Source organism: Pectinophora gossypiella, chromosome 3 (assembly GCF_024362695.1).
Source record: "Pectinophora gossypiella chromosome 3, ilPecGoss1.1, whole genome shotgun sequence".
In the NCBI taxonomy this organism is placed as follows: Eukaryota; Metazoa; Arthropoda; class Insecta; order Lepidoptera; family Gelechiidae; genus Pectinophora; species Pectinophora gossypiella.
In genome coordinates, this window is record NC_065406.1 from 10,963,637 (window position 1) to 10,990,637 (window position 27,001).

General features: G+C 39.3%; 1 protein-coding gene across 16 annotated transcripts; it reads right to left on the reverse strand.

Annotated features, from left to right (window-relative positions):
* Positions 1–780: 780 nt before the first annotated feature.
* LOC126381949 (inter-alpha-trypsin inhibitor heavy chain H4-like) lies at positions 781–27,001 on the reverse strand. Of its 16 annotated transcripts, none has more exons than XM_050031551.1 (23): positions 26,823–27,001; positions 21,408–21,530; positions 17,490–17,725; positions 15,829–15,939; positions 15,155–15,408; positions 14,713–14,816; positions 14,325–14,456; positions 13,584–13,784; positions 12,999–13,158; positions 12,291–12,503; positions 11,821–11,967; positions 11,186–11,352; positions 10,472–10,618; positions 9,584–9,781; positions 8,753–8,840; positions 8,465–8,485; positions 7,960–8,073; positions 5,632–5,742; positions 4,402–4,425; positions 3,644–3,685; positions 2,294–2,508; positions 1,760–1,902; positions 781–1,324 (listed from the first exon to the last, which is right to left on the reverse strand). In XM_050031551.1, the coding sequence occupies exons 2-23, from the start codon at positions 21,522–21,524 to the stop codon at positions 1,273–1,275; spliced, it is 2,997 nt and encodes a 998-aa protein (XP_049887508.1). In that variant the 5' UTR covers positions 21,525–21,530; positions 26,823–27,001; the 3' UTR covers positions 781–1,272. The 16 variants fall into 16 exon arrangements, with proteins under 16 accessions (XP_049887508.1, XP_049887511.1, XP_049887509.1 ...); XM_050031554.1 differs by having other exon boundaries at positions 5,632–5,718; positions 7,960–8,064; positions 26,823–27,000; XM_050031552.1 differs by having other exon boundaries at positions 7,960–8,064; positions 26,823–27,000.

Sequence of the window (27,001 nt, forward strand, 5' to 3'; positions counted from 1 at the left end):
TATACCACAGCATGTGATCGTGACTCTCATCCGATCGATGAAGAACCGTATGGAAGCAGTAATTAGAGCTCGGGGAGGGAATACAAGTTATTAAATAAACGTTTTTAGCTTTTTTTTTTCATTTACGTGTGTTGTTTTATCCATTTCCTTTATACTCCATACGGAATAAAAATGACTCATTTAACAAAATACGAAACCTATGAAAAATTCATTTAAATTTAGAACATTAACATTAAGATTTGATAAGCTCATATTACTCACTATTAAACGACATTTAACATTTATTCCTAAATGTACACATTTTTCTGATAATCCTGACAAAACGTAAACTTGCAAGGTGTTTCGATTTTTTTGATGAGAAGTGTATTTTTGACCTAGGAAACTACCGAATTGTTTTGATGAATTGATAGTTCGGGAATTAAGAGCGTACGAAAGTGCAATGCAGTGCAGCCAGTTGTAGTTCAACCCTGATACTATCTTTTTTTTTTGACGTGACTTATTGTAGATTTGCCGCAGATGGCATTAACTACTTGGCCGGACAAGTGGGGAGCGCTGAGGGCTCTCACCCGGTACAACGTTTAAGACAAGAGGCCTGAAGGTGCCCAGTCGGGCGCGAACCTCGGCTCAGGGCGTCGTCTGAGAGGAAAAATATTTGAAAGAATTAATCAATAGCGATTATCGCTGATTGAGGGAAATCGTCGACCACGCCGGCAGGATCGGTATCAGGGGATCCTGATACTATCAAACGAGGGACTTTTATACAAGTATAAAAAAAACAACTTAAAGTCTTAACGTATTTATTCTACAAAGTATAAAAAACGATTGGAAGGCAAATCTTGTTCACACGTAGCCGCACAACATCAATATAAGTTGACTGAAGCTGAAATTCAATTGATAATACTTTTACGTGTACATTACAACAGCTACGTACAAATGAACAATACTAAGGTATTGTTATCATTTTAATTACAATATAAACTAGGTACTTGTATAGTAATCTAAAGATGGCACTCTTCAATAAATTAGCACCACACATCACAACACGTCCAAGACACTATACAATGTCACTTAATTATATCGAAGGCATGTTAAACCGAAGTCATACCATAAAATAGAAAAACCGTTCCAATGTAGTCACAAATCAACATTAATTATTAAAAATTCGAACAGAACATTTATCACAGCAAATAGTGGATTCATCACGTTTCACACTTCATATTTCGCCACTCAATAAGTGCCATGTACACTACACTAAATGATTGATGTCTTGAATCAAGCTTTCGCCACGTCAACCTGCGCCCGCGGACAGCACACACCGGCGTACCTGGTAAAAGCATAATCATTTTTAAATATTCATCATAATTCAATCACATCGTAACAATGAGTCATCATCATCATCATCAGCCCATTAACGTCCCCACTGCTGGGGCACGGGCCTTCCCTATGGATGGATAGAGAGATCGGGCCTTAAACCATAACGCGGGCCCAGTGCGGATTGATGGTTATTAACGACTGCTAATGCAGCCGGGACCAACGGCTGAACGTGCCTTCCGAAGCACGGAGGAGCTCGAGATGAAAACTTTCTTTTTTGTAGTCACCCATCCTATGACCGGCCTTTGCGAAAGTTGCTTAACTTCAACAATCGCAGACCGAGCGCGTTTACCGCTGCGCCACCGAGCTCCTCGTAACAATGAGTACCTAGAATCAGCTATTTCTCATGCTCATCTCACGTTTACCTAGTATCATTAACGTCACTTACGATTTGTTGACAGAGCAGTATGTTTCCTTGTACTGTTCTAATGTGATGTTCTTGGCCGCGTCGCACCGCGTCAGGTACACACAAACGCCGGCCGCGCCGTCGGTGGCGCGTGCGCACTCCGCGTCCTCCGCTTCTTTGGGCGCCTTCAAATAAACACATTTTATTTTAATTCATGATTTGTAAGAAGAGAAAAAGATACTCAAATATAATCTTAAGTTGCACATGGCACGAAATAGATATATATTTTGTGTAAGAAACGTTCCATGCCGCGTGTCGCCACGGGAGTGTCGTGAAAATCGGCTAAGGAATCCTCTCTACTAATTTGTAGGCGGTGAGGCAGCATGTACTAGGTACAATTGGGTCTGATGCAACAATAAACTGTCACTATCACGGCACTGTTTTTCATACCTATCATATTATGACAAAACTATGAGTTGCTGAAAGTTGTTCTTTGCCAGATCCTTACAGTTTTGCCAATTGCACATATAAAAAGAAGTCGACGCGTAATAAAATAGTTGCAAAACTGTTACTTACAACGTCATCTCTTGTGAGATCCAACACGGCAATATCAGCCGAGGTATCGTTGCCTTTGAGGGAGAGCTGTATGGCGTCGGAGTCTGGCTTGAGCGCGCTGCGGACCCAGGGATACTCCGTGAGATGTAGGACTGCCAGCTGATCGACGGGAGGCACTGCGGATGGAACGTACGTCGTGGTTGGAACGTACGGCGTAGACAGGTCCAACGACTCACCTAGTAGAACATAATTGAATCACATTTAAACACACAAACATTCAAATATACTTAAACAATTTTTAAAAAGTTTTCGAACACGATCAGCGGCCGTACCGGGTGAGAGCCATCAGCGCTCTCCATTTGTCCGGCCCAGTAAGTAAGTAATCTGAGGAAGTGACGATCGATGGTGACAGCATATATTTCGGTATAATTAGTTTTTGATGATATTTAGAACAAAAATTAAAAAGTACTTAAATAAAATTATAAGTAAGTACGTGTCCATTTCAATACCTCGATGCTGAAATTAAAAAAGTCGTTAGACTATAAAATGTAAACAAGCATTCAAGTATTAACAGAAAAGTATGTGTACAGAGTGTTGGACCAAATTGCAAACACATAACATATTAGAAAGTACTTGGAACTGCAAGTAATACTAAACAGCAACTTCTTAGGGAAATTACTTTGTATCTCATCTATCGTTTTGAATCTAAAAGCCCCCATGGCAGTTCTTGTTGAATGTAAAAATGCCAAACCAATTGATATTATGCGTAATTTATGTCCTTATTTTGTAATTGAGAGATTTTATTTTTGATGTAGTTATGCAAAATCAAAAAGGCATGCATTTACTATCGACAAAACATTACTTATCACATTGGTCTAACATAAAGACTTGGTTAAGCGGGGGTACTTAGTTCACCATGCGATGGATTGGGTGTACTTCTGACTATCCTAATTGGGAATGTAATCTTAATATTTATGCCATGCATAAGCATTATTTTTCCATCGCGTATTAGCAACACACCGACGGATCTGTACGTCTAGATAACTTTGTTTTAACTAGATAACTTTGGTTGCAGACCACGAGCTAAGCTAGATTAGCTTAGCTGAGGGACTTTTCCTTAGTTTGTGCAGTTTGCAATCTGCACTCCACGATGGAACGTCAGTGGAGCGTGACTGACGCGCCAGCTATGCGAGCTAACTATAGCTTAGCCTTACTCATGCAATTTGAACGCATAGTTAGATAGCCATTCTTAGGTCATATATGCAGCCTTCTAGGCTGGAGACGCTACTAATTGTGGAGAAAATGGAATAAATATGAATTTAGATGGTCCGATGCGACGATGACAGTTGGGAAGACATCCATGCAACTAACCAGTATAGTAGTCCAGCGGCATAAATTCGTCGCCACCACCACCTGATAGATAACAGCATCATTAAGTATATAAGTAGCTACTCGTATATATATTTTTCATAAAAGTCGATACATAGTGTAGTTCTTTATGGAAACAGAAATTAAAATTATCGTATTTTTTTTCAAAAGCGGGTTACCGGTGTATCAGCCAACATATGTGCCGAAAGCAAGGCTTATATGTATATGTATGGACCATATCGTTGAAACGTCAACGTTTAATGATATTTCAATCAACGTTTGGCCATATCGTTAATGCAGGCGGTGTTCATGCTATCTGCGGTGTGATAAAAATGTGAAAAGTCGATTAATTTCTTAGATTACGTAATTACTTATTTACGTAATCGATACGGATGGGATGGGAAAATTGTACAATTACAATGATTCATCGATTATATTATCAATCAAGTTTTAAATATAATCGACATCAGCGCCACTACCGGTGGATAATGTTACTAATTTTACGATATGGCCAAAGTTTGGCCATATTATCATGATGTAATAATGCATTTAGTTGCTCATATCGTTAAACGTTTTGTGTTCATTGATCTGGCCAAACAACATCATGATGTGGCCAATGAGTATTCTATTTCATGAAATATGACCATTTCATGAAATGATCGAACACATCATGAAATAATCAATTCTAAGATCTGGCCACGACATATGCACCAAAACGGAAATGCGGATGATATTATGAAGTTTAAAAAATATATACTTACTACGATCAGACAAGTAAGCTGGCCCTGTAACAAAAATAAATTGACAAAAAAAGAAATATGAAAAGCCATTGAGAGAAAAGTAGTAAGTACATACCTATAATTAAAAGATTGAAATGAATACTTATACCAATTAAAAAGTAATAAAAGTTGATTACCTGTTAGTCAATTGAAACATGCAGCTCATTGTATGGTTCAGGAACAGCTAAAGCTTATTATGATCTCTGAAATGGATGGCCGCGAGTCAACACAAACATGCTGTCACCATTTTTCGTCACTTATGATGGGGGTCGAAACAAGTTTATAGTAAAAAAAACTGACTTTGCTGACTAAAAAAAACATATTTGGAAAAAATGCTGGCTTTATCTAATCATTCTAGCAGGCTCTGCACAGCAACCGAGCCGCGCGCGGCTCAAATTATATAGAAGGTTTCGAGCAACACACGCAGCGAATCTTATCTACGTGGATAAACGTCGTACGAATATTGGTCGACGCCCTCAATGTAATTAATAAAATTCGCGCGCGGCGCGGTTACCATAAATAAATATGTACTTAGTTAAAAAATAGAAAGTCTACATAGAGCATTATTTTAAATCTGAAACCAACTTTACTGATCAATGTACAAAAAAACTGTCTTTGTCTGATGTAACAGTTTCGACCCCCGCTATGATTTATATTATAACTATTCTTAATCATGCTTTCTTGCAAATCATATAGTAATGGTTGAATCATATGAAGTAGAGTAATAGTACCTAGTAATTTCTTTGTTATATTACAAAGAGCAACACGTGAAGGTCCGTGTAGGTCCACTCTATGTTATATTAGGACTAAAACTGTGATTTCTTGACTGTTTTGAAATAAAATGTGGTGTGTTAGGATTGTAGTAAGTGGAATTCCGTGGTGTCTGCCTCTACCTATAGGACATAGGCGTGACCATAGCAATATTTTGAAATGTTGCTTACTTTATGGCTAACAACAGTTTTCCTGAAGACTTCTCAGTTTTGACAGAGTTAATAACTCCGCAAGACCGGTTCTAACTCGGTTAAAAGATTTCGTGCAAAATCTTAACATAGCACTGTAGAAGAAGACAAACATATATGTTCCAATACGATAACACCTTGGAACAATAAACATCACAAAACCTAAAGAACATTCGAAACGAAGAGTTGCAAATCTGCACAATAATAAGGTATGTTTACGACTTCTAAAGGTTCGTGGGGTGTGGAGTCTCACCTTCCATATCCTCCTCTTCAACGTCGAGAGCCGACTCTGCCTGCCACACTGGGATGTCGTCAGCGATATGCGATGATAGCACGTGGCCTATGGCAGATGAGAAAGCGGCCTCTGAGCATAACATACACGAAAACCAATGGCTTACTTCATTCAACAAGCGCTTAGCAAGCGACTAACACAATAAGCTAACGGTAAATATAATTATACATTATAGTAACGGCGATATGTACACTTCTAGAATAAATAAAGAAGCCGCGTCCTTATCTATGACACCACTACAGGCATTGATGTATAAGTTCCTATTGTTGAGTACCGCCCCTGCGGCATAACAACCAGCAGCGCGCGGCGCGAATTATAAAGGGAAGCTACATGGAAAGAGAGGAAGGGGAAGACCAAGAAGAGCTTACATGGAACAGATTAAAGAGAAGGCGAACGTCGTGTCTTATAAGGAAGTGAAGGAATTGGCTTTTGTCAGACAAGAATGGAGGATGATGCACCGACAAGAGCGTGGCTCTTAAATTAGTGTTGACGACCAATAAATACATCGAATGATATCTACGCAGATAAACGTCGTACGGCTATTGGTCAAAGCCCTTGATAAAACTCGGCGCGATCCTCATGCCGCGAGGGCAGGAGTCGAAAATTTACAAGGGAGGCTAATTGATGATGACAGAGTGTTTTTCACCAATGTGTGATCTACCTTGTTGATTCATCACTACAATTTATATTTACATTTTAAGTCCTTTAATTTGCGTTTTTAACAACATGTAACATAACATTGTGATTATCAAGTAGGTAAGGGGTGAAATAATCAATGTAAAGATTACTTAGTAGTCTTTCATTCAGCAGACCATTTTGTAAGCCTATTGCCTTTATTACGTACCTCCTTAATCAACAAAAAAACTGACCACTTTAAAAAAAATGTAAACTGAAGATAGAAGTATATACCTATAATAAATCAATAAAATATTTGTTTTTATTTGCCTTTTACATTTTAATAGAGAAATCCCGAGATGGAATGAATGGAATGTATGTCCCGAAATCCGGAGATTGGAAAATGTTTCGGGATATCAATCTTGAAACCACCACCATTAAGAGCTGTGGTGCCTAAGGTGGGCATATACTTTCAGGTCCTAAATAGACGAGACAGCAGAAGAATATAAGAAGAATATAAGAAGAAGAAGAAGAGTAAGACGTCGATAGATGTAAGTACATAGATATCTTTACACAAGAAGAGAAACAAGTGTCAGTCGGTAGAAACGGCAGAATAATGCAGCAGAAGATAGTGTTAGACTCAGCAGTTGAACCGAAGTAACCTATATACAGACTGATATTGGAAAATAAGTATCGGAGAAAAACATTTTCAAATATTATTATTTTTACCATGAGAATGAACTGCCATTTGTAGTGAGTGTTTATACATAGCCAGCCGTCCATTAAATATGCATGCATTGGTATTTATAAACAGCTGTTAGTAAAATGGGAATGAGAGAGTAAACTAGGTAAAAACAACATGTAAAACATAAGTTAAGAAAAGGGAGGGACTTTCCAGGCTACGGTCACCAAAAACAATATACTTAGATGGCACACTCGTACCTACATCATTATTCCAAAATACAATGTAATGGCAGAAGCTTTATATAAAAATAATTGTAGCTTGATATTTGGATCAGATGAGTATAGAATTATGTTGCTACCTATATTTCTTCTCTTTATTTTGATCATTAGAAGCTTAAACGAAGAAAAATCTGTGCAGCGCTAACTGTATTGTTTTTGGAGAACGTAGCTTGAAAAGTCACCCATTAACATGATACTTATAAAATTACTCTTTGACTAGGTGTCGACCTTGTACATCCCTATATTAGTAAATCCTTCAACAACATTAGCATAGTGTGCATAAGCGACTCATGATGCGTGACTGATGACCCACTGTAACCGACTCGTAAAGGTAAGGTCCATTCCAATGTTCTGTCCTGTACCAAAACAAAAAAGCCTCCACCAGCCTAATTTTAAACTTCTAGGCCTGTCGCACTTTGGACGCGATTTCGCACTAATTAGCATCGCACGTAATAGTACGAATATTGATCTAGGTTATGACAGACGTCTCGCACCTATAAACCTTGGAAAGTTTCAAGTTGTTCCTGCCTGAAATAAAGTCTTTTATATCTGCTTGGATGGATAACTTGGCTGGGTAAATGTGGATCGCTGAGGAATTTTCACCGTGATGAAATCGCATCCAAAGTACGACCTGCCTTATATTTTCATACTTTACATTAGACGCTACGACATTTACTTGGGAACAGACTGTATAGAGCGAGTAGTACTTACTGTAAGCGAACTGCGGAGCCCCGGGCATACCGGCCAGGCCGGACGCGGCCGCGAACCCGGGCCCGCCCACCATCGACGAGCTGCCGAACGCATACGCTGGCACCGCTGCAAGAACTGTGCACATTAAACTCATGCATCACTTGTCTTGGTTATCTACTTATATACAAAAGCGAAATACCATTCATTGATTAATCACGAAATCTCAGAAACTAAAAGTGCTAAGAGTCTCAAATTTTGCATGGGGGTTCCTTTTGGGACTTAGGTGCTCACTGGGATTTTTGAAATTCAACCCCGAAGGTATTAAAAAAGGGGTTGAAAGTTTGTATGAACCTTGGTCATTTTTAATGTTAGTAGAATGACGCGGATTAAGTCGCGGACAAATAGTTATTGCATTAAAATTGTCGCGAATATGCTGTTTATTTATGTTTTGACACTTATATCAAGGTGTTTTCTAACTAGTAGTGGAATTATTATTCGTAATGAAGCAAAAATAAATTTTACTCACGTGGGCTTGGGTTGAACGAATCTGAAATTAAAAAGAATAATTCGTATACTTATTAGAAAATGATGGATAGATGGAAGGCTTTGACTCACGTAGATTACATATGGAAATAAGCGTCATCTAGTGACAGCGTGTGGTATCATTATGAAATGTCAGTATAAATGCTCTGGCGCTCCATTTGCGCGCGTTTTAGCGGCAACTTTTTCTAATCGAGGAACTCGCTGTTTTCCATAGTAATAGTTAGTTCATTTTCGTTTTAAGAGTTGCATGTTTTTGTATATGGTGACTTACCCTGCTTGTCAACTGACTCAGCATCGACGGCGTTGGTGGCATTCGGCTTCACCACCACCAGAGACGTCAGCGGCGTCACGAATGAGTACTGTGAAACGTAATTATACGGTAAACAAATGAAACAATTACATGAAAGCAAATGAAATGAGCGCAAATTTTGTCTATAGATCGTTCTACATCCCTACTACTTCATCACATCACTAATTTTAAGAGTCACGCTCTTGTCGGTGTACATTCTCCATGCTACTTTTTAGGGACAAATAGGGCATTGGTTTTCTTCTTGCCTTCCGCCCCTACCCTCTACCTACTACTTATAATACGCAAAATAAGAACGATTACAACTGGAACTACTTACATCTTTTGTAGAAATATCCACGTTTTTACGTTTGTCTGTTATTTTTCGCTTAATATCAATCAATTGGGTTCAAATCAGGTGTTTGGATAAAACGAGATAAAAATATATATATTCTTTGTATTATTTATATTCATCTGGTTTTAAAGCACGCACGTAAACCGAACATCTTCTTCTTCTATCGTGTGGGTTGTGAGGTGGATTATAAACCTCATCAACCCCGGTGTTAGGGTTATTATTGAGCCGTCAAAGGCCCCTGACACGGTACGTGTACTTATTTACAATCAGTAAGTAGTAACCGGGACCAACGGCAACATGCCTTCCGATGTACGGACATTTTACTTTTGTACAGTAGGAATTATAAACTGAATTTTGTGATATGTCTCCACCGGGATTCGAACCTGGGACCTCCAGATCAGGAGCCCAACGCTCAACCACTGAACAACAGAGGCCAACCATCAATAGTTTTGATATATTACCTTAAGAGCCAGCTTGAGCGCTTTCTTCTCAGGCGTATTCTCGTCATCTTTCTCCTTCTCCTTGTCCAGCGGCTCGTCGGCGGCGTCTTGTTGGTCCAACAGCTGCTTGATGGTGAGGTACGCCCACAGCCGCTCCAGAGGCAAGTACTCGCCGGCTGGCCGCGCTACTGGGACTTTGGGGAATATCTCATACTTCTTCTGTTGGGGAAACAGGAAAGGTTTCATGATTGGATTGATTCGGCTGGCTATTTGTGTGATATTCATGTCAAACCGTTACGTCTACTGTGTAGTTGTAAGGCCCACAATCTTAGGAGGATAAATAAGACTCATGTCATTGGTTGTTTAAGCAGGCCAGAGGTTTGAAAACTCTGGCTGGCTAAACATCCCATAATGCTCAGCCTTTTGGAGTATGCTTCATACCCCACTGTTTGATGAGGGAGTGCATGAGTGTAGGGCTGAGATATATCAAATATTTTAAACTACACAGACATACCCAACTCAAATCCGAAATTCTGTTGGGTTGGTTGGATTACACTCAGTATTGGAGTTGACATACATACACATAAGTACATGAAATCACGCCTATTTCCCACCGGGGTAAGCAGAGACTATGGAATTACACTTGCTTCGATCCTGACACACTTCTCTTGCTTCCTCCATATTCATCAATCGTTTCTTACACGCATGCCGGTTCAGAGTAGATCGTACTGAACCGTTTCTAAAGACATCTCCAATTTGAAAAAGAAAAAATATATTGGAGATATACATTGGACTTGAAAAGGAGGATATTTAATATTTGAAATAAACAGTTAATAATTATTCTGGAGAACATCTCTGAGTCCGCGTACACGGCACGGACCTTATACGACATGATGGAGGTCAACATACCCTGATGAAGCCGTCGTCGACGCCGCATATACCGTACAGTCGCGGCGTCAGCTCGACGGCCGTGTCCGCCAGGTACCCTGCCACCACCGTCTCTGAACCCGCGTACACCGCACGGAACTTGTTCTTCGTCACTGAACCTTCTTTTACCTGGAAAACGGTAAGACATTGTCATATTTGGAGGCTTTTTGAGAGGTGCTCACGTCAAATAAATAAAACAATATGTCAAAAAGACCGTTAATAAGCGTAATTTAATTTTACCGGAAAACCTGCAGACGAGTCAAGTTCCAGTACCATCCAGCGGTTGGCGTTGTAACACTGTGGGAGATAGCTTACTTCACCTGCATGTGTGCCTGTAAAGCGTGTGGTGGTTGCCTACCGGACTGGTCCATTGATAACTTCTAGATGAGGGTAGATATTACGCTGAAAAGCCTACCACTTGTGCGAGTTAACTTGGGACTTGACGGCCAAATCAAAGCAATTCATCTAAAACAATACTGCAATTTGACATTTGCGCATATAAGAGTAAGTGCACAATGTCAAACACTATCAAATAGCAGTATTTTTTTTTAAAGAATTGCTTTAATGTGGCTTTTTAACCCCTTGAAATGCGACTTCCATTCTGTTGGCCCACGCGGCGCCCCGCATTCGCCTTGTCAGTTGTGAGCTCTGTACCGATACCCACCCATTGTACGTGACGTCATCAGCAGCTCTCACCTGATCCTTGGGATATTGGAAGTGCACGTCAGCCAGCAGCGGCGAGGACACCTGTCGGTAGAAGTCTCGTAGCTGTAGCGCCGCGTCCGCCGCCTCGTAGATGTGCCGCATGAAGCCCTCGTTGCGCAGGGACAACTTGCGCAGGAACTTGCGGTCAGCGTCCTCGCCTATTTAATCATTCAGATTGTTTTAATGAAAATTATTTCTTATGGCAGGCAACTATGACTTCATCTCCCGTTTCTAAGTCCAAAGTCCGAGATCCCAATGTCACTACTTTATTTACTATATTATAAGTATAGATTGTGTCTGGTTTAAGCCTTACGAGGATGTAGAATAATCAGCGGTGAATAATACCAGAGTTATTTGCTTTGCACAACACCCACCAACTGCACTCTTAGAATAACATTTTAAGTGTTTTAAAGTAACAATAGCTACTAAGTACTTTTTTAGTTCTTTTGTAAAATTGTTGAAAAAGTTTATTTCATTTCAGCAGACAGTATTTTTACTTGACCCAATAAATAAATATCAACGGGTTAGAACTAACCTCATCTCAGAGCGTTGTTAAACAGAAGTGTCTAAGAAAAGTGGATTACTTATACTATTTATTTGAAAATAACAATGTTCGGTGAACTTACCGAAAGCCAAAGAAAATATGGTAGCCTTGTTTTCACCGTAGTTCTTCTCGGAGAGGCGCGTGATGATGCGCGCGGGGTCGGTCTCGCCGACTGTCGGGTCGCCGTCCGTCAGGAAGATGATGATCGGCTCTAGCTTGATTTTGTCATCTGTACAACAAACCCACATTAAAAAAATAATTTAAATAAGTCTGGAAAAGCGGTTAGCAGTTGGCCAAAGAATGTGAGAGGTTGAAAGATAAAGGGGACGCCTAAAAACTTAATGGTCCAGGTGTATATCGGGACTGAACAAGATGTATAACAGATACTAGGATGATATACAGATATATAGGATTATACCTTTTGCGCATAGGACAGCTGTCAGAATAGAGCATTTTCTTGGTATGTTTGTTCCACATCAGGCTGTACTCTATCACTATCCTGCTGTCAACACGTACCGTGCTAGAGTGCAAATAGTATAGTATTGGACATACCATCCTTGTTATCAGGCTTGGCGAGTTCAGTTTGTTCAGGCTTCTCGACCTTGGGTGTCTCAGTGGTAGTCTCAGCGGTCTTCTCTTCCTGGGGCAGAGCCCTGGGTGCCTCGTTGTCACTGGTGGCATTGGCAGGAGTCGTCTCTGGAGTCCAGCCGATACCCTTTTGGATCAGGTCTACTGCCACGTTGAGAGCGCTTGCGATATTGGTTCCTGCACAGAGACGGGAGAGAGTGTTAGATGATATTGAAGATCTTAGTAGGGCTATTGTAATGCAAAAGATCTCAATTGATTTATCCAATGGAGAAACATTTTTGTCAAGTTCCTGTTCTAGTTCCAAATGTTGTCACAAATATTCCTATCGGTTAAAAAACTCTCCAGGGCACGGCATCTACTTTTCGAACAATCAGGTGACTCATAAGCAATGTCTTAACCAAACAACGAGCTGTCTAACATAATGATTGTTGACATTTTTTGGTGAGACCCGAAATTAGGATCCAGATCCTGGATCCGAGAGCAGAAGTAACAATTCGTATAAGGTTCCGAATGGTGGAAAAGTTGTTCGTTGCAAAGGCATGTTTGTACGGATACACACGATTCAAATTCATACGAAAACACGTCTAAGCGCTACCGGCTTTATGGTGCGACTCTCCCGTGCGTTCGTCTGTCTGTCCATCTGTCGCAGCTGGTTATTTTAATTCTCATTACCTCCATTGGCAGTGAGCCTGCTGACGATGGTCTTGGCGCGCGCTATGTTCTCAGGCGTGGCGGGCGAGGGCGGCTGCAGCACAGGTGGCTTCACCTCGAACGAGAAGTAGCTGTATGACGGATTCTTCGGCGGCTCCTCGATATGCTGCAGGTCGTATACCTAAATAATACACAACATTTTAGTATTTATGGAGTAGGTAGGTTCACGACTTCACTAGACCAAACTGGTCTTAACGCGCCGCTTTGAACCAGGCTGTCGCTGAAATCGAATTTGTTCACGATATTGATATCACACCTAACGGTGAACGAAAATAACTTGAGAAAAAATTCGGAGACATGTGACCGATCCCGTGATTGGACTGTTTTCCTTTCGAATTGGAAGGTCAGATGGCAGTAGCATCTGTAAGAACCTAACTTCAAGTCAGATAAGCGATCCCGGGAATAACACGAGAATAATCTGAAAGACAATATACACATTAGCTGTTCTATCTGCCACATCATTTTACTCTACGTCTTATAAGGTCGTCTTATACGTCTTATAAGGTCTTTTAGGTCAACTTAAAATATGTCCGAAGTACAGCTTACCTTAACAGAGGTGGCGAACTCAACAATGTTGAAGTAGTCGCCAGGGTTGAGTTCACCCAGGATGGTCTGCATGGCCTCCCGCAGCTGCACGATCTTGCGGTCCATCATGGAACCTGAAGTATCAAGTACGAAGACCACGTGCTTGTTGAGAGGAGGCAAGTCCTTGGGCGCGTAGAAGTGGACGAAGTAGCCGTCATTGACCTGGAGTGAGTAAGTAAATTAATGTAGGCACCCAATAAAAGAAATTTGGAATATTACAAAACTTAGATCAAGATGTATTTGTAGAAGCTGACGGTTAAACTAGGATACGCTGTGATTAAGGTCTACAGGTTTCCACTTATAAAATATGGTCAATATTATGAATCTATTCCAAGATTGTTGTCAAAGAATAGAATGATCGTTGGAGTTTGGAGTGACAGTATGTTAAACATTAGTCTGAATGCGAGTGCTGTACCCCACCTAGGGTGGCGACAGACGTGTGGAGAAGAGGATAACAGGAAGCTCTATTAAAATATTGTGAACAACAGACAGTTGTTATGTTTTATCTACTAAAGCGCCAGTGGTACAACAAGAAATGTCAAGGACTCTTTAGCACAGTTGCTACATCGGTAATTTTTTTTCAACGGACATGTTTACACATTAAATAAAACCTAAATAACAATAGACGAATAACATTATTGAAAAGAAAACCGACCCGACCAGTGAAACAAGAATTTCAAGCAAAGTTATCGAAGATCTTACCAGAATTTCGCCTTCCTTAGGCCTGTCGACGTCGTATTGGACCACAAACTGTCCCAGAATACCATCTGGCTGGCTTTCTTCCGTCTCCGGGTACCAACTGTGGCTGTGTGACTGGGTTTCCTTGCTTTTTTGCTGAGAACCACATAATAATACACTCAATTTATGTTATCGGAAACATAGTAGATAAAAAACATTATATAACAAGTGCACAAGTAGGACAAAAACTAATAGTATCCCATGGCGGAACATGTTGCATGGGGAATTTTTATACCCAATAAACATTTAAAATCTGTATTTTATCCGGCCAAGTAGTGAATAGAATCCACAGCTAAGAAAATTACATATAGAATTTTAAAAATAACTGACGTCAAAAAGCTATAATACATACAGCATAAATCTGCATGAGTCTCCGCTGCTCGTCGAGGTCCGGTGAGAACGTGATGGTGGCTTCACGGTCGTCGTGACCGCGCGTGATCACGGCCTGAGAGTTCTCTGCAATACATCAACACTTATCAGGTTTGATTTATTAGGATGATATAAGGACGCACCGAAAACACTTTAAATTGTCTGAATGAAATCCAAACTCTAGCGATTACCGTACCCAGAGATAACTGCGAATACCTACGACAAAGTACAGCTTCGTCGATTGCCCTTCGACTTCGACAAACCTAATAAAAACCTGCTGGACGTGGTGGGATATATATATTGGGAACCTGTCGGATTTTGGGATTGGAAACCAGTTGGAAGAATTCTTGCGGGATAACTTTGGATACTCTGGAACAAAAGTGTTCATTCCAGATTAAAAACCATACTGCACATAAAATACTTACGGGCATCATCTTCAGAAGCATCGATTTCATTGCCGGTCCTGACTTCAGGTACCCTCAGCTCGGTTATCTTCTGCGCCTCGCGGATATGCACCGTCACGGACAGTTTCGGCACTATACCTCCCGGGTGCAGGTTGATGGCGTGGTTGTACACGTTGTTACGACGGACAAGGAGCTCTTCGTATGTCAGGTTGAACACTGCCGTCGTATTGGGCTCTACGTTCACTGACACTGTGAAGTGGTTTGAGTCACGAGCTCTGGGAATTTAAAAGAGTAAGATTTTTTGGAGATGTTTTTCTGAGATACAAAAATAGGTTTTTAGAGTCTGTGGCAGTTTCCAATATTCTGTTGGGATAGCGGCAAAACTCGTCATTGAGAAATAGTTATGGAACATTTACGCTCAATGAAAACAGAGGTGGTACCGGGAACTTTCCGTAGGCATATATTTTAGATTTTAGTAATGTTCGAGTTTGTATGAATGCGTTCATAGATTCGGTTTCATAGAAACTCCTACTTCCAGGTCCACAACGCTATCTGATGCTGATGTATGACTTGTACCTTAAAGGAATAACTGCTGTATCTAACCCGGAGTTTCTTTTTGCGGAGCGATGTTTACGAATGTTTATGAGCAACAACAAAATGTTACAGATGGTTGTTGAAAGCGACGGTAGACTTACTTGGCAGCAATGTGCGCTGCGCCAATGCCGTGAGACACAGCTTGAGAGTATATCTGCTTGGCTTCTTCCTTCTCCTTCACGTAGGCTTTGTATGGCTTGCCGTCGAGGATCCTGAAAACATACAAGGTTATATAACGTGTGATGTAAGTTCAAAATATCCTGTCAACCTTGCTTATGATGGTTGATAGCCTTTGCTCAGGATATCAATCTACATAACGGACGATTTCAGTGGTATAAAGGCTGAAAAAACCTGAGATTCCGATTTTGATTCCCGATCAGGTAAATTTAGGCAACGAACTTTATCGAGTTGCTTCGTCTGTCTGTCTGGATATTACTGTAATACCCACAGTGAAGTAGTGTGGACAGTGTGGTGGAGTATGCCCAGTGGAGCTGAAGCTTTGTACCCCTTCCGATCGATGAGAAGCCTGTCCAAGGAACGGAATATATGTGCCCAATGCCAATGTACCACTGTATACGTTTTACAATTACCCAGGTAATGAGGAATTGAGCAATAGGTAATTGTAACAACGACCGAACAATGCTATTGATATAGGTACATTTATAAAAACGGGTACAAAGTATACAGTAATATTAAATGGCACGACAAACAAAGGGTTTATGCACACCGCTGCATTATCCGGTAAATATAAGCTTAACCACAAATTACAGGTCTAAATATAAAACTAGTTCACAGGATGCACAAATCGTTTGTCCATCAGGCAAGTAACAATCCACTTACATCATTATGTTTTTTTTTTTACTTAATGTAACTACTTACGTGTCAGACACTTGTTATGTATAGGAATTATGTACATTGGCATGGTGATTTCATCGTATTCTAATTACTTCGCGGAAGTATTGAATATAAAAAGAGATGGGTTTAGAATAGAAGACGTTTTTGTATTGATTTGAACATAATAATACGTCGTGCTTGAATGATACCAACATTTGTTAGTTGAGGAAAATGCTTTAGGTTTTGTTCAAACAAGATTCTAAGTAGCCTAAATATTATGTTCTATATTAATGCTAACGATTGCCCGCAGGTCCGATGTGTGGATCGTTTTGTGTATTTTTAGCTATACCTATATCAAGGGTTGTTTGAATTACAAGATGGATAATGAGTTAAGTAAATGGTCAGTATACAGAGCTTAGTTACATCGTCACGAAAAGTGAGGGACGATTCAGACCATGATCCACCTCAGTATTCGTTACGGTGTCGTAGTACGGTGTGTAAGTGACATCGATGGAATTGCAATGGAAAATTCCACTTGATATTAACTCAGAATAATAAGCTGAATCATCCCTCTCAGTATTCGTTACAATGTCACTAACACCCTGTATACTATGAATTGTATCAGCAAACTTTTAATACTTCAGAAATTTCTCGCAATGAATTACAGCAAGTTCATTATTGCTGTCGTAGTGCATACAACTACAACTCATTGCTGCGTAGCGAGCGATGTCGATTTCTCCCCAGTATAACTTAATGCTAATTAGTTTCCATCTGTCATTTAAAGAAAGCAAGGTTTGATATGGTTTTACAGCTGAAGGCTCAAGCCGCCGTGTGTGCGTGTCGCATCGTATAATAATATATGACACTTGGGATCGGGACCCTTGAAAACTGTTTTTTTGAAAGGGCTGCTATTATAACAACATCTTACATGGTAAATCCGCTGATGAACGCTGTCTCCGGCAACAGCACCCTGAAGGTGGCTTCCTGCGCGCGCTTGGCGGGGTTGCGTACGCGCGTCACGACCGCCGTATGCGCATACCGCATCGTAACTTCAGAGTTCACCGTCATCTCCGTCAGCTTCACCGGTGGGCTGGGCTCTTCCGTAGTAGGCCCTTGTATCTTTGTCACTTCTTCTGTTGTCGAGTCCACTGGCGATGACGTGGTCTAAGGTAGAAGAGAGAAAAAGAAAATATTTTCAAGGGTTTCAATTACTCTGACCTACTCTTGAAATAAGCTTATAATTTAATCTGTAGCAAAATGAATGACCTGCGTAGAAAACGGCTTAAGATCGCGGAATGAAATATTACTATTTAGGACGGATGGCCGCACAGAAAAGGTTCGGTAGGATGTCTAAAATACTAGTAAAATGATGATTTTATGCTTTAGAAAGGGAAGAACTAAGTATTAGGTAGCAGTTTAGTACCAAACGGCGATGGTGTCGTAGGTCTAATTGCACTTATAGTCGTTGCGATAAAGAGTGTATGTACTTAAGTGCACGTAAAATCTATTTGTAATACCTACAGAATCATATGTACTAGGAACGTAGGATTACTACGCCGCAGCCACGACATTCCGTAAATATGACGGAGTTAACCACCTTAATTAAAATAAAATCATAAAAGTAGCTACCTACAATACTCTTCCATGGCGTTGCATTGAATGGAACTGTATTATGTAACGTACATCGCATTTAAGATTAATGAAAACTGTTTTAAAACGAAATATGTGCAATTTCTCTTGAGTTATAACCTCGTGATAGCCTTGGTTGCCTACTTGGTCTTTGACCCGTGAAGATCGCGCGGTCTATAACGGGAATCTTGTCTTGCAGGGTCAAAGGTACCTAAATGCAACTTTATCTTTACTATAAACCAGAATTCCATAACTAAAACCTATGAACATTGATTCCTCATGCATTTTGAGAATCTAATTCAATAAAAAGAGGTCTATGTTTGTAATAATATTACAATCTTAAAATACGTGACTTATTAAAAAAAAACTTGAAATAAATTGTTTTGATAATTAATTATATTCCGACCTTATAAATATCACCAAGGCAACCACATACCGCGCGCGATGCGATAACTGATTCAATAAAATTGGTTTATTTATCGCGTAGCCAATAGGATTGGTTAATTTACCGCAACGCGCTCGGCAAGTGTTTGCCATGTTATGTGTGCTGGTACTTGATGTTTGAGTGATCAAGAATTTGCAACAAGGTCCCAGGAGTTCAGTGAACGGTATTATATTGTCGCAACGTTATTGTTGCCATATTGCGACATAAAAATTCACACCCTATTATAAGTTTAATGAGTAATTTATAATTATAGAGGCAATTAAGACCTGGACTGTATTCTCAATGGTGTTAATTCCTGCAGACGCCATCTAATTTTATTTTAAGTTATACCTGTCATTTCTTATCCACTGAAAAAGAAAGGGACGGGTAACCGACAGGCTTAAAATATAGCTTTTTATTTAACCGACTTTGAAACTCAGAACTCAAGAAGATAATAAATAGGCTAGTTTCCAACTAGTCAAATCAGTTACTTTTTATAAAACGTCAAAACACGAAATTACTATGGTATTTGTATGAAAAAGCATACTATGACGTAGAAAATGTGTCTAAACCTATTATTATTTTTTGTTTGTTAAAATTTATAAGTTAAAAAATAGAATAAAGAAAACGTTTTTTGTCAGCTTTAGATCTGGCTCTATTTAGTAATCACAATTTCATAAATTTACCTATGACCTAGGAAACTAAGTAAGTACTACAACTATTCCATTCGGTCGATGTTTAAAACGATACGTACTTAAATAAGGAACTTCCATTCTATTGTAGTCAAATGTGACATGTAAGTAGGTACTCGTACACTTAATGGCCGCTCACGATCATCGATACAATTTTCCTCCTCGGATTCAAAGGATAAATCCAAGCTAAAGTTTCCCCTTACGACGAACAAAACATGACGGTGTAATAAACTAAGTTAAACTTGTCGAAGGTCAAAGGCAAACTTCGAATTTAAATAACAAGTTATTTAAATTCGATTTCGTTATTTATAGTTAAGATAACCTAAGCTCGTGATTATATCCCAATTGGGGTAGACAGAGGTACATCCATCGCAAGATAAACTGTGCCCACACCTCACCGAGCTTTCTGTTCTTCTTCAATCAATCAATCAATCAATAATACTTTATTGCACAACGACATATACAAAGGACATAAACATACGAATAAAAACATAAGTACAATAGGCTATTGCTAAATAGCAATTTCTGCCAGGCAACCTTCTTTGCGAGTCGATGGCGATCGATATTAAATTTTTGCTGTTCCAGTAATTGGCCACGCTTACGGCATTGTCAGAGACCTACGTGATAGGTGCAGTATCTCCGTCTATAACGGTCGAGTCAACTGTGTTAGTGAAAACCATTACTGCAAGGCTGGTACCGGGTTTCGGACCGGAGCTCCTCGTTTGATAAACTAACCGTGAACCACAGTGACTTCGTTAAGATATTCAGCCGTAATCAATATAACTTGTATAAATTGGTTTTTGTACCACTCTAGCTGTCTCATTCTTCGTCCAATCATCCACTATGGAGTATACGTATTTTCCATCAATGGTTTTGCACGTTACAGCACCTAAGATGTTATACAAGGTACAATCAAAGAGCAAAAGTGCAGTCATTGAGCCCAGCGAATTATTTGTAAACAGTGGTGAAATTATGAACCATTAGTTGTCATAAATATAACATTTAAATGTTTTTGTTGGTGTTTTTGGTCTTTGAAACAGGAGGTCTTAAATGCAACCAGTTAATTTATTACTTTATGCAAGAAACTGAGCTTATCATATATGGTTAATGTTATACACATCGATTTATTTGCATCTTCGATGAAATTTTAATTTTACCTGTATCAAGCTAGAACGATAAAATAAATCAGCTTAAAGACTTATGAATTCATGATCATGACCTACGATACGAACCATGTATTGTAGATGCAGATATGAGCGACTACAAACGACTGGTTTAAATAGCTGCCTACAACGACAATATACAGGGTGTTAGTGACATCGTAACGAAAACTTTGAGGAATGATTCAGACCATGATTTTGAGTTGATACAAAGTGGAATTTTCCATAGCAATTTTCATGGTTTCCTTTTGTGTTCTTTTAATTTTTTTTCAATTCTATATTTTGCGATGGAAAATTCCAATTGATACAATATACCGTTGTAAATAAATAATTAGTAAACTTCTATCAAACACGTTAATCATCATCTGACTATCCGTCCTATCCGTTATCCCGTTTTTCATAGGATTCGCTTCCGATTATCTAGGTAACCTGAAGATTTGACAGGTCCGGTTTTTTACAACAGCGATTTCCGGTCTGACCTTCTAACCCGCGAAGAGAAAACCGGCCCAATGCAGGTTAGGTCACATACCTCCAAAACGCATTTCTCGGGAATGTTTTCCTTTACCACTGAGCACGTATTAATCATTTATAAATCGTCCAAATAATTCAAAAACAAATTCAAATACCTATTACTGGTTTAGGTGTGTGCTGCAATTCAAACCTGCCACCTCGCAGTGACAGTCAGTTGATAATTTTTATATACCGTCAAAATGTTGGCATGATGCGTTTATGGTCAAATAACAAAATATTTGTATTCCAGAAATTGAGTATATTTGAAGGAATTTTCAATTGTAAATCCACTGGAACTGGCACAGATATTCCGCCATTTGGCTTCAAATGCAAAGGTGCCAACTTGCCAAGCCTACATTCTCCGGGGTACCAATATATTTCCCTATCTGGTCAGTCGTTAGCCTAAATATATCTCAGAGAGTATGACTTACCCCTTCCTCATCAGAGCGGGCGACGACAAGAGTATCCTGAGTGGGCACTGCAGCGGAATGTCCCAGCACGACCAGGGCGCATAAGCACCCGAGTACCCCTAACCAGCGCGTGCCCATGTTTACCTGTCAATAGATACAAATATTTTTAGCAAGTACAGAACATAAATTAATGATGAAAGGTTAAGCGAACAAATGCGTACAGATCGTGATTTGTATTAGCATTATGTTCCTTATCTACTATGAATAAAAATAATTTAATAAAATACAGTAGCGAAAATATCTCATGAACAAGACGCAAGACGAAGAGAGAAGGTTGAAGCAAGACGAGGAATAAATAGTTCCTTCACTTATACGTATGACATGCTTAGAACTTGTAGGTACGTACTATGTCTCTTTAACTAACGTGTTATGTGACGTTTTCGGAGGATGTTATGTAAAAAAAAATACACAATCTTGGACTAATTTAAATATTTCTAAAGTTAATTTACGCATTACTAATTTTTCACACCCGTAAAGCCAGCTAGGCTTAAATAACATGCTATAACATCTATACTTACCTACCTACCTAGCAATATCTACAATAACAAACATCTTGCCTTCTTAAGTCGTTTGACTGGTTTCATCCAGGTTCGAGTCGTATTTTATTATGCCCGTATGCACATAATATACGTGCAGATGTTAGGTATCTCCCGATGCACGGATATAGACAGAGTTGTATTTAGAACGCAGAAATAGAGGCGCAAAGAACTGAAGGCGCTTTATGAGTTACATACTTTATTTACACAAACAATTTGTACAATAAATTTACACGATACTATTGTTACGATATAGGCGCTTTATTAGAATGATACCTAACTTTCCTAAGATTTATTTGGTAATTTTTATTGTAAGTACATTTTAAGAAGACAACATCGGTAAAAATATAGTAAAACGATTATTTATAAGTACATGGATTTCAAGTGCGCAAAAAGTAAAGATTGAATTACAAAACGCTCCATTTTTAGCGCATACTTACTCGTAATATTGAGTGACCAGAATCCCAAGCCAAAATCACATCTAAGTCAATATTATTTAGTCATTGTTAATAATATATGTTCCTACGTCTTATGAAATGGCCAACCCTTATCTTTTCACAGTCTTGTAAAAGTTCCGTAACGCCTCCTTAGAATTATGAGTATTCCTATTACATACACTTTTTTAAAAAAAAACCTTGACACCAGTGTTGATGAGGTTGGTAATCCACTTTATAACCCACACACATAGAAGGGCGCAAGATCTAAATGTGGGGTCGCTAATACCGCTGGTTGCGTTACTAGGAGTAGCACCCACAATTACGTAACGCTCTTGCCTGGTGGACGCAAGTTCAAGTGTCCACCGCATTGGACAGTTGATCGACATTAGAATACTTTGTCGTTCAATGCTGGTAGGAACTCGACCATAATAACATACCACAGATTTTAAATTCTTTATCTTTATATTTGTACTAAGTATATAAGCCTTAAATATATGACAATATTAGTTAACATTTACAAGTATGTAGTTACAGGCTGTGACATAATTGTTATGAGTCAGATGGTAGCCCTAAAAGTTTTAAAACTGAGCTAAGGACACCAGCTACCATCCAAAAGTTGTATACAAAAAACCAAGAGTGAGGATGCTGACAATGAATATTGTTATATTCAGACAATAATGTGTAAAATTCTAATTCTAAATTCAAATTTAAAAATATCTTTATTCAGTGGGTAAGATAGTTACAAATCCTATTTTGTTAAATAACGAACGTCTCATCCGCGTAAAACTACTGCAGCAGCTGTAATGACTTGCGTTTATTATTTTGTTGGCCATATTGGCGTTTACAGATAGAATCACTATTATGCCATCATCATCATCAGCCCATTGACGTCCCCACTGCTGGGGCACGGGCCTTCCCTATGGATAGATAGGGAGATCGGGCCTTAAACCATCACGCGGGCCCAGTGCGGATTGATGGTTATTAACGACTGCTAATGCAGCCGGGACCAACGGCTTAACGTGCCTTCCGAAGCACGGAGGAGCCCGAGATGAAAACTTTTTTTTTTGTGGTCACCCATCCTATGACCGGCCTTTGCGAAAGTTGCTTTACTTCAACAATCACAGACCGAGCGCGTTAACCGCTGCGCCACCGAGCTCTTCACTATTATGCCAACTGGATCGTAAATATAGGTTAAGTACCTTGAATGGTTTATCACCTCCCACATATTGAAAACTCCATTCTATGAGTATTTACGGGTTATTTTATTAAGGTTGGGCGTGACGATCTATCCAAAACGAATACATTAAGTAATTATAACAGCATTGCCGATTTCCTTACCGCGGATCGCCATCCATGGCGGATGGAGTACTTATGGATGAAAGTATAGGATGCCCATGTTTTATGCCGCGAATATCTTAATTGGTCACATACTAAATACATAAGTACATAAATATTATTTGTCACTATTTCATGAATAATAAATTATGTCCGTGAGGAGTGTCTTATCTCACCAAGAAGTTAAAGGCTAATGCCAACCTTGATAAATATCCAAGTGAGTCTACTCAGTGATTATAAGCTAATTGAAAATTCCGATGTTTTTATTACGATTTGGGTAAGTGTTCTTTATCTGTCCTGTCGAAAGGGAAGTACGCCAATAGCTTATTCCCATTAATAACATGTTGCTTAATTTTGGGAGGATATTGCTGGCTGGGCTTAATGCAAGTAGGTAGTTGTTTACTTTATGAAAATGAAGGCTGACCAAATAGTATGTTGTATATATACGTTCCAATAGAATATGTTCGTTATTATTATTATTAAGTATGTTTGTTACCCCGTAATCCCGTTGTACAGTCATGAGCAATATAATGTACCCACTTTAGGACTCTGTCGCACTAACATATTTGACATTTAGTGAGACTTACAGTTCAATTTGTCAAAAAAGGGAACGTGACATGGTACCAAAGTGTATACATACCCTACATAGACAATCGCATGGCCTTTGCCTAGCACACTCCAATAGGACAGAATATTTTACTTCTTGTATTATTTCATGTGATGTGGACCTGGACGAGGGTCGCACAAGATACAAAATATTAGAGATTAGCTAGAGATGAGGGAGAGATAGTTAATGTCCTGCATCGGCAGAGAAAAGTTTAAAATGTAATACAATACAATATATACGGGATATGGAGCACGCCATGTTAGGCATCCACCTGGCAGATCATATACCAAACGTCGAAATTCGGCAACGCACTAAAGTCGAAGATGTAGGTATACGAATCACTAGGCTTAAGTAGAGATGGGCAGGACACTTGGCAAGACGGAAAGACAACAGATGGACTAAGGCTGTTACTGAATGGTGGCCAAGGGATGGTATGCGATATCGAGGCAGATCACCAGCCCGGTGGTCGGATGACATTGTGAGGTATGCCAGAAACCAATGGATGAGACTTGCACAGGACCGGAAATGATGGCGTGAAATAGAGGAGGCCTTTACCCAGCAGTGGGTGGATACAGACTGAGTAGAGGAGATATTCTGAATCCTAAACAGGATTGCTAGTTCATACATATTGGATCATTTACAACACTTACAGCTCAATTTCGTATAACCCGCAAAGAATAAAATTGAAAGTCAAGGTTATCGTATTCTTTATATCATCGTCCTACTGGCATACAATAGTTGGACTACACGCTTCAGTTGCACTATTGAAAACGTACTATGGTACCAAAACAATCTAGAAAATATGTATTCAAATTACGAAAACTTCGTTTTAGAAGGTATCCGTATAATATTTGAGTTCTTATGTGTACGAAAAGATATCTACCCGCATAAATAGAAGGTTTAACCAAAACTTATTCGGCAGATAGGCATCAAATAGTGTTTAGTGGTAAAACAAACAGTTTTTTAACCTAATCTTGCATTCAGAGTAAGATAGATAGATAAAATACTTTATTGAGCACAATAGACACAAAATACAAAGATAAGGACAACATATACAGAAAAGCACAACAGGCGGTCTTATTGCTCATGCAGCAATTTCAAGTAAGGTTTTGGAAGAAGTATTTCCGTTTCTCCTTGCCACTAGTTACCCCTGCACCGGTTTGTGGGCTTTGGCTTTACATAAAGGTGTACATTTGATGAGGATTTGAAGATGTGGGGAACGTAAAGTAAATCTATCAAAAGTAGTACCTAGGTGTATTATAATATAAGTTATTGGAGTACCTTCAACGAATCATGAAGAGATTAAACGAACTTATCTGTAAGTGAAGTTCTATCTCAATTATACGCAGCTCCTTGTTGGAGGCGGGACTAACGATGTCGAAGCACAAGAGGTAGACTACACTGTAAATACCTATCGAACAAGGAGCGAGTATAATGTAAATATTGTTATATTTAGATACCTATCTGCGCGTGTACAAATAACAAAACGGTCAATTAGGCTACTTTCTAATAACTGAACTGCTATATGAATGAGGTAACACTACTGCAATATGTTACATATAGCTTTAAGTAAAAAATAATCATTGCAATTTTATTGAAGCAATAATTATTGTTTTGTGTAAATTTATATGACCTTAGAGCTTCCAATTCTTTTTTATTACAAAATAAAGCTGTTTCATAAGTAAGTACTACATATTTACTTTAAGACCGCTACAAAGGAAGATGACATCAGAATTATACGATTTGCATATAACGTAACAATGGTTCTATGTACATAAACGAACAGAAAAAACGTAAATAAATGCCATTTCCTATTATTTTTTTATATAGATGCTAATGTGAATAAAGGTGGTCCATGCTGGGCATACATTGAACAGTTCGTGTTTGTGCCATAGTTGGTTTACAAACATCTGAACCCACTAGTTTTGAAATGGGCAGTGTAGCGATGGCGGCCGGCTAATCGATGCAAAATGTAAACAAGTTTGTATCTACAGTTAGCTCGCGGACGACGCGGGGAAACCCATCACTTTACTTCAAGGAAAACATTGCTATCCGAATAATCAAACCTAAATACAAATTGTGGGTGTCTTCAACACCACAAAAACAATGCGTGACTAACATTTTTATAATGTCTGTCAGGCACGTTACAAAAACAATCTATAAACGGCTAGGCCGAAATTGATTACCTATACCGAAGCCTATACAAAACAAATCCATATGCAAAGGTATCAATTACGACAGCTATGGGTTTCCAAACAAAACTTTCGCATTCATACGTTCATGAATAGCAACCGTCCCTTATAATGGAAAGCTACCGTAGTAGAAATGGCGAAACATAAAACGATCGTATCCTGATTTAACATTTAAATTAAGTCGATGCGTCAAAAAATATGGGATGATTGATAGTTTGCGACCGGCCGGCGTGAGGCCATGTTACATAAAGGCAAGTAACAATACTCACCGGTTTGTTTACGCTCAACTAGATGATTGCACCAATTGAAGGAGTGAAGGCTCTGGCACGTTCCGTGGTGTGGTGGCGAGTGTAGTGGCGGGAGCGTGTGCCCCGGCCCACGGCTGCAGAGAAACTCGTCAGGCGCCGGCGGTGGGCGCGCTTATGTGCATGTGTGTTGTTGTATCGGC